The following is an 11,955-nucleotide window of genomic DNA, read 5'->3' on the forward strand; positions in this document are numbered from 1 at the left end:
CTGAAATTTAAACAGCATGGAACCAAGCATCTATTTCACCAACACAAAGAGACAAAATGTTAGTTTCCCTGAATGATGTCACCAAGCCCACACCCCACCTCATCCCTTCAGCAGCCTGTTGACTATGATGGTCATGCGAGAGAGATGGGATTTGTTTGCAGACTTTAGGGCATTCGAAAAATTAGGATTTGGGACTACTGTGGATTGAGTAAGAAAAACTGGTCAAGACTGGTATCTTCAGTGTTTAAAAATTAACTTGGATAACAAATCCTGAGAGTGGCCCTTGGGGCTTTGGAGACTACAGATAAAAATCAACAGTCTCTCCCAGGCCCAGAATGGCTTCTAAAGAAAAGAAGAGTTAGTGAGGGGAGGTACCTCTCTGCACGACTCTAAGTCGGATTTCTCCTGGCTTGACAACTATCTCAGGTGGGTTCTTGACATCGCAGAAGTAAGTGCCGTTGTCCCGGAACTGCACGTTTGCTATGCTGACAGATGCATCTTTCTTGTTAAGGTCTCCAGCCCAACTGATTCTGTTCTTAAATGGTGTGTCCTTCCCAGGGTATGCGTTCCCTTGAGAGTAATAGAAGAACTGCAGCCAGAGAGGAGAGCATGTAAGAACATCCACGTCAGAACATTGCAAAGCTTACACCCTTCCTTCACTAAGATAGTATCTCCAGATCTGCCGGGCCCTTTCCAATACCACATTAGGAGGTAGGAGTAGGAATTCCTCCAGAGGCCTGCAATTTCTAGCTTTGCAGATTGTAGCAAGCATGCTGTCGCTCCACTAATCACACATTCAAGTAGCCACACTATGACTTAGCCTTCAAGCCCACCACAAAGTTTGTTGTTTTTTTTTAGGCCAAAGAGTCTCAATCTGGGTGTTGTGATGCTAGAGAAGGGTTCACTCAGATGTCATAGGTCACAACCACTGTGCCCTTCTTGTATTGAAACAAGAGGGGGATTCCACTTCCCAGGTAGATGGGAAATGACCCTGGGGTTTCCTTATCGGAAAAAGTTGTCAACCACTGCCTAAGACAATCCTTACCATAATAATGTGTTCATACATCACCTAGTACAGTGAGGCCACAATTCTGATTGAGGCATCTAGATGCTGCTACAACGCAAGAGGAGTATTAAATACTTGCATGTTCAGCTATGTAAAGATTAACATGGTCTATGTGATGGAGGAAGAGGAAGGGAGCTAAGCCTGAAACCGTTTTGGCTGGTGTGTGGTGGTGAAGGGGTTTCCTTCCCTACATTTTTTAAACAGTTAATTTAAGAATGCAGGTTTTGTTAGTGTAACATGAAATCTGACTATTCAAATATGGAAGACATAATTCAGAGATGTTCAAACAGCAACATTAAAATATGATTTAAGTACAAATATGTGCAAAGTAGCCAACTTAATGATACTAAATGTCTAAAAACTAAGAGTTAAGGTTGCCCAAACATTTCCAGAACCTGGAGATTGATTAAATTCTCCGAAAACCAGGAAATAAGTTAAGTAGCACACTGTGCCTGCAATGCAACCTTAGTTCTGTTCCCTGCAGCTAACAATAGCCACTGGGAATGGTTCAGTACGGTTGGTGCCATTAGTAGACATGAAGGACTACATAAAGGTGTCATTACTTGTGCTGTACTCAAGATCTGAATCTGCATTTATCTGCCAGCACTCCAGGGACTGTCAGAACTCTGGCAATATGCATGATTATAGTCCCCAAGGCCTGGCGAGAGGCAAGTGAAGGCACCATCTCTGAAAAAATCCTCAGGCCAAAGGGTGGTAGCAAGTCTGGCGTAATCTGTGTAGAATCAGCAAGTCCTGTATGTTATGCCTGCTCTAAATTAGAGGTCTACAGTAGCAAAGAGAAGGTGTTAGACTTAGCCCTAGCCCTGCAGTGATCATGTGTTCTATAGCATGTTAGGCCCGGTACAGGGCTAGTCTGTGTGTATTCAGGCATCGCTCAAGGAAAGTAGAGTTGAGACTACACTGCAGGGATGGTATACACCTAACTCTTCATTTCTTGGTTTTCAGAAGTTTAAATTTAGCCATGCTCCACATTCTGGAAGGGCACAAGACACCACGGAAACTTTAACTGTGTTACTCAAGTTTGGGGAATTTTTTTTAATAAATAATTTTTCAACATTCGCATCTAGCATAGCTCAGCATTCCCCTTCCACTGCTTCTGGTCCTGGGCAAGATTATCACAAAACGCACTGGCTGCATGCATGTCATTTCACTGCCCCGGCATCATCTCCAGTTCTGCTTCTACAGCACAGGCCACCTTACCATGAAGTGGCAGGTGTCAGCATAGCAAGACCTGGAAAGAAGAGGCAGGAACAGTGGAGGAACTAGCATGGAGTCTGTGGGGGAAGACAGGAGAGCATGTATATAGGGTATTTGGGGAGGCAGGTGAAGCTGACCAACATCCCCCACTGTACAGCTCTGACCCCTCCTTTCCCTGCACTGCTCCAACACACCTCACATTGCCCCCCTCCCTCCCACACGGCTCTGACACTGCTCCAACTCTTCAAACATTCCCTCCATCACATCCATTTCCGACCACCCCCACAAACCCTAGGCTCCAAGCCCCCTAGGCACTCCCACATACACTGCTTCAAATGCAAACACACCCCCAAGCTGCTTCACCCGCACCCTTGCACTCCACACCCCTGGTAAGCTTGCAGAGGCCATGAGGAGGAGGGGAGATGGTGAGGCTGTGAAGAGTGCATGTACCAGATGGAGGCAGGAGAGTGGTGATGCAGTCCCTACCCACATGCACTGCACATGCTCATTCCCTGTTCCCCATCCCAGACCACGTCTATCCCTTATTTGTTGAGGGGTGATCGAATGCCTCTTTAGGAAACCCAGTTCTTCAAAGCTCTAGTCAAACTGGGTTTTCATGTTTTGTGCCTGAATTCTTTACATCAATAAGGTTTGCTGTGCAGGATGTGCTGGCCCAGTGCACAGCTCCAAGGGGCAAAAGATGACACAGAGGGTGGGCATGGCCCTCACTTTGTACCCTTCCAAAGCCAGTGCACTCCTCCACACTCCTCCAGTGCTTCCTCCCTGTTCTGACTTTCCTTGTTACCTAACTGTGCACCTTTTTGAGGTTTAGAATGTATGTATACACTACAAGCACTACAGCAGCACACTACAGCGTAGCACGGGCACTTGCTACAATGACTGAAGAGGTTTTTCTGTCACTGTAGTAAATCCACCCCCTCAATAGGCAGTACACTAACTCTTCACTTAAAGTCGTCTCGGTTAACATTGTTTCATTGTTACGTTGCTGATCAATTTGGGAACATGCTTATTTAAAGTTGCGCAATGCTCCCTTATAACGGCGTTTGGTAGCCACTTGGTTTGTCCACTGCTTACAGAAAGAGCAGCCTGTTGGAGCTAGTGGTGGCGGCTTGGAACCAGGGTGGATCGGCAGCCCCCCCCCGCCCCCCCTCCCCATCAGCTCCCCGCTTCCCTAAATTCCCTGTGCGGCAGCCACCCAGCAGAGTTCTTCCTTAATAATATCCAAGATTTCCCCCTCCCAGGCCTGCCCCAAACAGCAGGATCAACCCAGACAAAGGGCTCTTACTGATATAGGGGTTGTTGCTCCCTCTGGTTGGAAGCTCCAGGAGATGGATGCTGCGCTGCTGATCACATCTCGGGATGAAAATGTGCATGGAAGTCTTGCTTCTGTCCCATTCTCCACAAAGAGCTCCTCTGGTGTCTTCACATCAAGTGCTGATACTCTGACTGTTTGGGGGTGGGGAAGAGGAAAAGGAAAAATGAAAGAGTCAAGAGCTGTCTTCAAGGACCAGCAAAGAACAAGCTACATGGGATGAACTGGTATCACCTCAAGAATTACACAAGAGATCCAAGAAGGCAGCATCACCCCTATGGTGATGGGTTGTGCAGATATCACATCAAGTTTATAGCATGGACACATTGGCTGGATCCTGCTTCCCCTTTCTTGTGGCTTTTGCTATGGGGTGTTCCATGCCAACAGCTGCTTCCTGTTGTGCAGCTGGTGGGAGACAATGTTATAGTACGAAACTCCCTCGTATTTACTGCTCCAACTTCCACTGGCAGTTTTTGAGACGTTAACCTTGAGAAAGGTTTTGGGCCTGCTGCTAATCCGTTTCCTGCTTGGTTCACACCTCTCTCCTCCCCATAACACTCTGAATCTCTGCTGCAACTGGAACAAAACACCAAATTCAACACCACTCATGATGAAGCGGGGGGCGGGGGGGGGAGAGGGGGGGACCTAACCTTTTGACTAAGTGCACCACCTAATTCTATAAAGGCGTGATGTTACCATTCCCTGGCTCACTTCAGCAGGAGTCCTAAATAAATCATCAACGAAATACATATGAATTGTTTGACTTACAACATTACCAAAGCTTTTAACTCCTACAGCATTTCAGGAGAAGGATCTGTTTACCAAGATTTCTCGTTACTGAGCCTGTGATAGATGTGCACAGCCAGTCATACAGACTGGAATCTTTGTCACCTCATCCTTCTCCTCACTTCCAAAAGAGTAAGCTTCAGAGTATTTTACAAACAGAGAAGTTGGTAACAGCGACTCCTGTGTGTGTTATTGCCATTAGATCCGAATTTAATCTGAGAGGAAGTTGGATCACCTCACACAACAGGCTTGGAAAACAGCCTATAAATGTCCATTCTATTAAAGATAGATTATAATATTTTAAACTGAGGCAGCCTCCAGACACTTAGCTACCATGGTGATGAGTTGTGGTTTAAATATGGATTGCCAAAACAACATAGGGCGGTAAGTCTGCAGCGGGTCTGAAAGCGAGCCCTGAAGACTGCATATGGCTCATTAGAGTAAGTTCATCTTCTGTAGAAGTTGGTCTGTAGAGTGCTCTGGAAGTGCTAGTTATTTATTCTCCTACAGAACAACCTTGTTTAAAGAGGCCAGGGGAGGCTGGGCATTACTGACTGCCTTGTCATCACAACCCTTGTATCAAACGAACAGAACAGCACAGAAACAGTGCTCTAAGGGAGGTGGATTTTCAACAAGAGGTTGCGTCAGAGCTTCCCTTCTCCCCTACATATAATCTAACTACAGGCCAAGAAATACTCCTTTCCTTGGGTCCCTACTACCAAATGTTTATTCTGAACACACAAGAGGTCTTCTGGAAATTCAGTGAAGTGAATACATAGCTGCAGTGCTGTAAGTAGATTTTTCTGCTAATGGAGTGGCTATTATGATAACAGGAAACAATGGATTGTTTTCTGAAGTCCAAACCACAGAACAAATCTCCCTTTCAGGTAAAAAGCAAGCAAGATGCCCTCAACATTAGTGTAGGAAGTAAAATCAGCACTGAGACATTGCTTGCCTGTATAGGGGACAGAGGATTCATTGCTACCAACAGGAAGGAGTAAGCACTGACCTGTTTATTCCAAGAAGCCACTGTTGTACATAAATAGCCCTTGGAAGTGTGGTGAAGAAAAGCCTCATCTCCCTCTTTCAGCCCACACTTTCTAAGCAGCAGGGATTTGGAGCAATCAAATATTTGAATTGCTCCGCTCCAGCTCCGGGCATAAAACCTACTGGTCTGTGCTCCAGCCCCAGGCTCCACTCCTAAGCCCTGCTAAGCAGGAGTTTTACTATCGGAGGATCTGTTGTACACCTGAATATTAATAATCGTTCACTCCTGGAACAGAAGCCAGGTTTCTCATTTAGTTCATAAGTGGACTTTGTCTCTTCAGGTCCAGACTAAGATTCCCAGTTGACTACATCACAAAGCCACCCCACAATGGATAGTTTATTCTCACTAGCCACAGACCCTGATGCTTTAATAGAAATGTGTTAGGGTCAGGAGGAGGCAGTAACCCCCTGAATTACATAAACAGCCAGCCGGCACTAGAGCATACAATACAGCATAGTCTCCAAAGTTGTAACCTCACTAAAGATCAGATCTTACAGACTTGAACTCTGCAGCAACATAACTGCATTCATCTCAGGAACAAAGACCACTCCCGGTTATAGTCTCCAGCCAACCCTGATACCAGCATCATTGAATCTATGACCATATCCTCAAATCCCAAACAGACATCAGAGGACTGTGATACAGAACACCATCCTTCAGCTTTCCCTTCCCATCTCTCCCTGCAACAGTCAGGAGTCATATTAGCCTGAAAGAGCTCAGGGTCACCTCATGCAGTGCCTCTGACACAGCTGCAGAACATTCTGGAATAAGAGTGTCCCCATAGGAAGCTATACAATTCTATTGGTTTAACTATACACCTCTACCCCGATAGAACGCAGTCCTCGGGAGCCAAAAAAAAAAATCTTACTGCGTTATAGGTGAAACTGCATTATATCGAACTTGCTTTGATCTGCTGGAGTGCGCAGCCCCGCGCCCCCGGAGCGCTGCTTTACCGTGTTATATCCGAATTCATGTTATATAGGGTCGTGTTATATCGGGGTAGAGGTGTACCAGTAAAACACGTCCCAAGAATGCAACAGATCTATAAACGGAAGTTGTAAAATCCAACAAGGAATGCAGCAACTTCGGCACAAAGATAAAGAACTTGAAGCGCTGCTGCTGAACTAGAACTTGGCACCAGTATCTGGCATTCTCATAGGCTATGCTCTACCAAACAGGCTGGCCTCTAAACCACACACCCTTGGAGATTATGCTCACTTGCAGGCAGAACAATATGGTACAGCTCCCCCATAACCCTAGTCTACAAGCAATTCTATCCAAGTTCTTCAGAGAAGCTAGATTTTCCAGAAATCTTGCTGTTTTTTACTTCCACGGCAACCTATAGAGATAAGAGGCCAGTAAAACACATTAGGTCCCAACTATGTAGTTATCTAATCATTCAGATTAGTACTTAGTCCAAATTTGCCCTCCCTTAAGTCACTGCATCTACAAAAGTAGGTAAAAATCAATGAGTCTCTTCCCTTCTCCATAAGGAAATAGTTGGCTGAAGAACAGGTTCCCATCCTACCCAAAATTGTGGTTTGAAAGTGCCTTACTCAGTTTCCTGATCTTTGCCTAAATACAGAGGCAAGCAGTTGAGGTAGCTCCGAGTGCAGTTTTTTCCAAACAGCACCCACAACCCCAACCATCTAGTGCAGCGTTTCTCATATGCGGCCACCGGGGGCTTTTCTTGCGGCCACAGCCTCAGGGGCTTTGATTGCGGGGAGGGGGAAGGGGAGTAGTGGCCCCTCCCTGGTGCTCCTGGATGCACAGCCTTGGTGTTGGTTTCTGGGGCTTCCAGCAGATGTTGGGCCCTGCCCCCCTCTAGAGTCACCTGAGGCACAACACTAGAGGAGCAGGCAGCCGGTGAGTTCCCCATTTACACAGGGGCGGCGGGGCTCAAGCTTTGGGCTTCAACCTTGGAGTAGTGGGGTTGCAGGCTCCGGCCGCAAAGCTTCAGGCTCCAGCCCCCCGCTGCCTCCCCCAGCCCCTGCTGCCTCCCCCAATCCTCCAACCAGGGCTTAATTTGTCCCTAAACTTGCCGGGGCTGAGTAAGTCTGCTGTGACAGGTGATACTTGTATGTTTGTTGATATCACTTGTCACAGCAGACTTACTAGCTAGCACTAAATAAATTACTATGATTTGTACAATATGTACATATTTGTTTTTCCTAAAGCTAATTAAGTATTTTAGGAAAAAGTGTGAACAGCCACCAGCAAGAGTTGGTGGCTGCACTCTGAGGCCACCAAATAATTTGTCCAGAGAACCCTAGTGTCTACAATGGTAGGTTTGGAGATCAAGAAACTATGTTTAAGCTCTTCTCCACATGGGAAAATTGACCAAAATAGCTATTGAAGAATAAGTTTCTCTCCATTTGGTGTAATCAAGCCAAGTAAGAGTAAAATAAAAGCAGAACCATAAACAGATAAACCCAAGGAGGAAGTTGAAATACCAAATACAGAACCCCATACTCTGCTATGTGGCATTAAACAAGACGAGAATAACCAGTAAAGTTAATTGCACTTGAACATCTCTTGTGGAAGTGTAAATCTTAGGTATAATTATGAAGAGGCAGACACCACTGTGTGCAGGTCCACTTTTTCTCAGCTAGAAACAGTCTTTGGGTAGGTTAATAACACCTACTTACCAGAGGTGCATTGGCAAAGTACAAGCAGCAGTGGCACAAAGCCTCTCTGGAGATGGTCATCACTGACCCTATTATCAGCAATCTAGCAGACTGACTATATCAGTTACTAGGCCTTCCCGCCTCTCAGAGGCAGGCTCTACAGCAATCATCCTGTAGTAAGGAAAGAATGGAAAGTTATTCAGCGTAACCGTAAAGTTGCTTTACAGAACAGATGTTCATGACCAAAATTGTTTCCAAGCTAAGTTACTCATTTTGACCCCTAAAACTTATTATTAGTCTTCACCCAAGTAGACCAAATGGTCTTGTGGCAGAACAAGCTCGTAATTTGCTTAGAAACCGGTCCTATATATTTCTCATGAAGTTGTTATCCACTGGGTGAAACTCAGTTTAAGAGGAGGTTGAAGTGACAGGAGTGGGAAAGCCTAAGTGTCACTGCTATCTGCTACCTAGCCCTGCTCTTTACATCCCTCCACTGGCTCTCCCTTCTCTATCACATCAAACACAAGCTACTTACCTTCACTTTCAATGCCCTTCACAGCCTAATCCCACCCTACCTATCATCTCACATTTGCTATCAAGCTCTCAACTCCCATCTCCACTTGGCCCAAGAAGCCAGCCTCCATCACCCACTTGTTAAACTTTCAAACAAGCATCTTTGTGTCCCCTGCATACCTCATCACTCCTCACACTTAGGAGCTCCCTGTAAACATCTGCAATCCTACTCCATTACCTTCCTTCAAATCCCTCTTCAACTCCTTTGCCATAATGGCTACAAAAACCCCCAGCAATTAGACCATTGCTGCGTTGAGAGCACTGCCTATCATGCTGACCAATATTGTTTCCTTGTACTCCCCCATTTGTCTCTTCTTATACACAGACTAGGTCTATACATACAGCGCTGCAGCTCTCCATTGGCATAAAAAAACCTCCTCCGCAAGCAGTATAAACTAGGACGGTGGGAGAAGCTCTTCCACTGACAGTGCTGTGCACCTGAATGCTTATGTTGGTGTAATTGATGTCACTCGGAATATTCACACATACGTTTTGCCAACATAGGCTGTAGCGTAGACATAGCCGCAGAGTGTAAACTTTTGAGGCAGGGACTGTCTTTGTTCTGTGTTCAGTGCCTAGCACAATGGGTCCTGGTCTATGACTAGGGCTCCTAGGTGCTAGGAGAACACAAATAAAGTGAGAGAGAGAGAACTTTCACACAGCATAAGTGTGAAAATTAAGTGAAATAAGATTAAGGTTAAAATGAAAGTCAAAAGACTTAAGTAAATAGGATGTTAATAAGGTAATTAAATAAAGCAAGATGAAAGGACAAGTAAAGGTATGGAACTGAGGCGTTGAAGTGATATCACAAGGTTGGCATCTATCCCAGAGTAAGTCCTGCCGACAGCTGTAGGTTTAAGTAGCAGTGTGGTAATTAGTGTGAAATTCTGCAGGGGCCAGTAATGCCACCACCCACTGAGGCTTTGTCTTCCTGAGGAAGAGAAGAGTTCTTAACAGCTCAAATCAAGAACACACCTTCCTCTCCCACCCCAGTGAAGACAAGGCAGGTTTGTATTTTCACAAGATTTAGCAGGTAGTGTTAAAGACTAGATTTCCTCCAGTTTTAATTCAAACTGCCAATTTGCAGGTTGGAGTTTTAATTCAACCTTCTAATTAGTGTGAAAACTGAGGGAAATCAAGTCTAACACAACCTGCTAATTCTTGTGAAGACGCCAGCCTGCCTTGTCTTCATTAGATATCAAGTGAGTTAGCTAACTCGACTTAACACCCCTTTTCCTAGGGAAGGCAGCCAAATAGGAAAAAAATGACAGATGACTAAGGCTATGTCTACACTGGCAATTGAAGGACAAAACTTGTGTCTTTCAGGTTTCCTTCCCCCTCCCCCCCTTTCTCCAAACACCTCTGAAAGACAAGTTTTGACGGTGACAAGCACCAGTGTGAACAGTGCTTTGTCAGCAGGAGCGCTCTCCTCCCAACAATGCAAACACTGCTTGTTGGGGACGGAAGTTTTTTTGTTGGCAGGAGAGCCGACGAACAGCAGCTACACTGCGCCACTTAGCAGCCTGGGGGCTGTAGTGACACAGCCATGTTGCTAAAAGCTGTGTAGTGTAGACATAGCCTAAATTTTGAGTGCTTAAAACCCCACCACAATCTCCATCCTGCCCTGGTATTGCAGGGTCATCATGTCATCCAGATAGCCAACAGAATCTCTATAAGGTTTGCTAGTTAGCAACAAACTATTCATTTTGACTGCCTTCACGACCATTCCTACCAATACATATTCATAAAGTTTCACAACTGAAGATTTTTTATTTCCAAGAGAAATTAGGGGATGGCACCAATCTAAATGAGGGAGACATCTCTCTTGCATTGACAATAGCTATTGTTGGACCATAAAGGGAGAGAAGAGACTGATGATAAACAATGAGTGAGTAGAAAGAGGAACAGAGAAAATCCATAAGGTGGACTTAGGGCGTGCAAAACAATTCTATAGAAGGCAGTTTTGAATCATAAAAATGGTGAGTCAGTGGAGTTGTTGGGTCTTTACACCCTCCCATATGTAATTGAGGAGTCATTGCTAAGGCAGAACAGGAAAGGAAACAGTTACCACACTTGGATTTTCCATGTTTTATATAAACCAAGAACTTTGTTCCTCTTTTGCTTAAGACTAAGTGCAAGTTGAAAAACCCAACCAGTCCACCTCTGATAAGTTGTATATCAAACTAGGATTACCACACATTCAATTCTTTTCCCCTGGGGGACACTCCCCATACCACCACAATTAAGCACCAATATGGCTTGAGATATGTACAGTTAAAAAAAAGTATGTCAAAGAATGGCATTATGGCATATTGCCATTGTAAAACCAGAAGGGTGAACACATACCCAGGCCTTGGCTACACTCGCGGATTCACAGCGCTGCCGCGGCAGCGCTGTGAAGCGCGAGTGTAGTCGCGCCGCCAGCGCTGCGAGAGCTCTCTCGCAGCGCTGCAAGTACTCCACCTCTCCGAGGGGAATAGCTTGCAGCGCTGCGAGGGAGCGTGCAGCGCTGCAGGCCCTGATTACACTGGCGCTTTACAGCGCTGCACTCGCTGCGCTCAGGGGGGGGGTGTTTTTTCACACCCCTGAGCGCAGCAAGTGCAGCGCTGTGAATTGCCAGTGTAGCCAAGGCCCCAGTTGGTACAGCTTTGGGCATTTTACAAGTGTCCTGAAGTCCCACCTTCATCTCTACGCTGCTGAGACAACACTTACTGGCAAGGGTCCTTGTTCTAAGAAGCCTCTTACTCCCTTCTGCTTCACTGCCCAATCTTTGCCCCAGTAAGAGCTCGAGAGCTGGAAAGGGACCCAAGAGCTGCATCAAGTTTGCATGAGATGGAGCACACACTGCAGCCATCCTCATCCTTAATATACCAGGGAAGCCTGTGAAGACTAAATGCCACAGTAACAAATTATTCTGATCAAGATGGAGCATTGCATACTGGACCCTGTAGTATATAGGGGCTGCACACACATCTTAAGGATTAAATCCCACAGGCCAGTGTAACAAAGCATGCACATTGCATTTGATCTGTGCTAGAAAAGATCTGTGTTAGAAAAGTACCACCGGGGGGGGGGGGGGGGGGAGAAGAGAAGGGGGAGAGAGGTTTCAAGTGTGTTTTTTTTTTTTTTTTTAAATAATGGACATCAGCTAAAGGAAAAGTTACCTGGACAGTACCTTTCATACACTGTACAAGTTTTTTTTTTCCCCTGTAGTTCAAACTGGGAGAAGACAGTTGCATCAGTAACAGGGGGCACAGGGGCAACTTTCCTTCCACAGCCTTTAGGTGCATGTGTGGCACATTTT

General features: G+C 45.6%; 1 protein-coding gene across 1 annotated transcript; it reads right to left on the minus strand.

The window, feature by feature from the left end:
• Positions 1-358: 358 nt before the first annotated feature.
• Positions 359-11,583, minus strand: LOC135892466 (myelin protein zero-like protein 1). Its single transcript, XM_065420291.1, has 3 exons — positions 11,364-11,583; positions 3,591-3,751; positions 359-589 (listed from the first exon to the last, which is right to left on the minus strand). The coding sequence occupies exons 1-3, from the start codon at positions 11,581-11,583 to the stop codon at positions 359-361; spliced, it is 612 nt and encodes a 203-aa protein (XP_065276363.1).
• Positions 11,584-11,955: the final 372 nt, after the last annotated feature.

This window comes from Emys orbicularis, chromosome 1 (assembly GCF_028017835.1).
Source record: "Emys orbicularis isolate rEmyOrb1 chromosome 1, rEmyOrb1.hap1, whole genome shotgun sequence".
In the NCBI taxonomy this organism is placed as follows: domain Eukaryota; kingdom Metazoa; phylum Chordata; order Testudines; family Emydidae; genus Emys; species Emys orbicularis.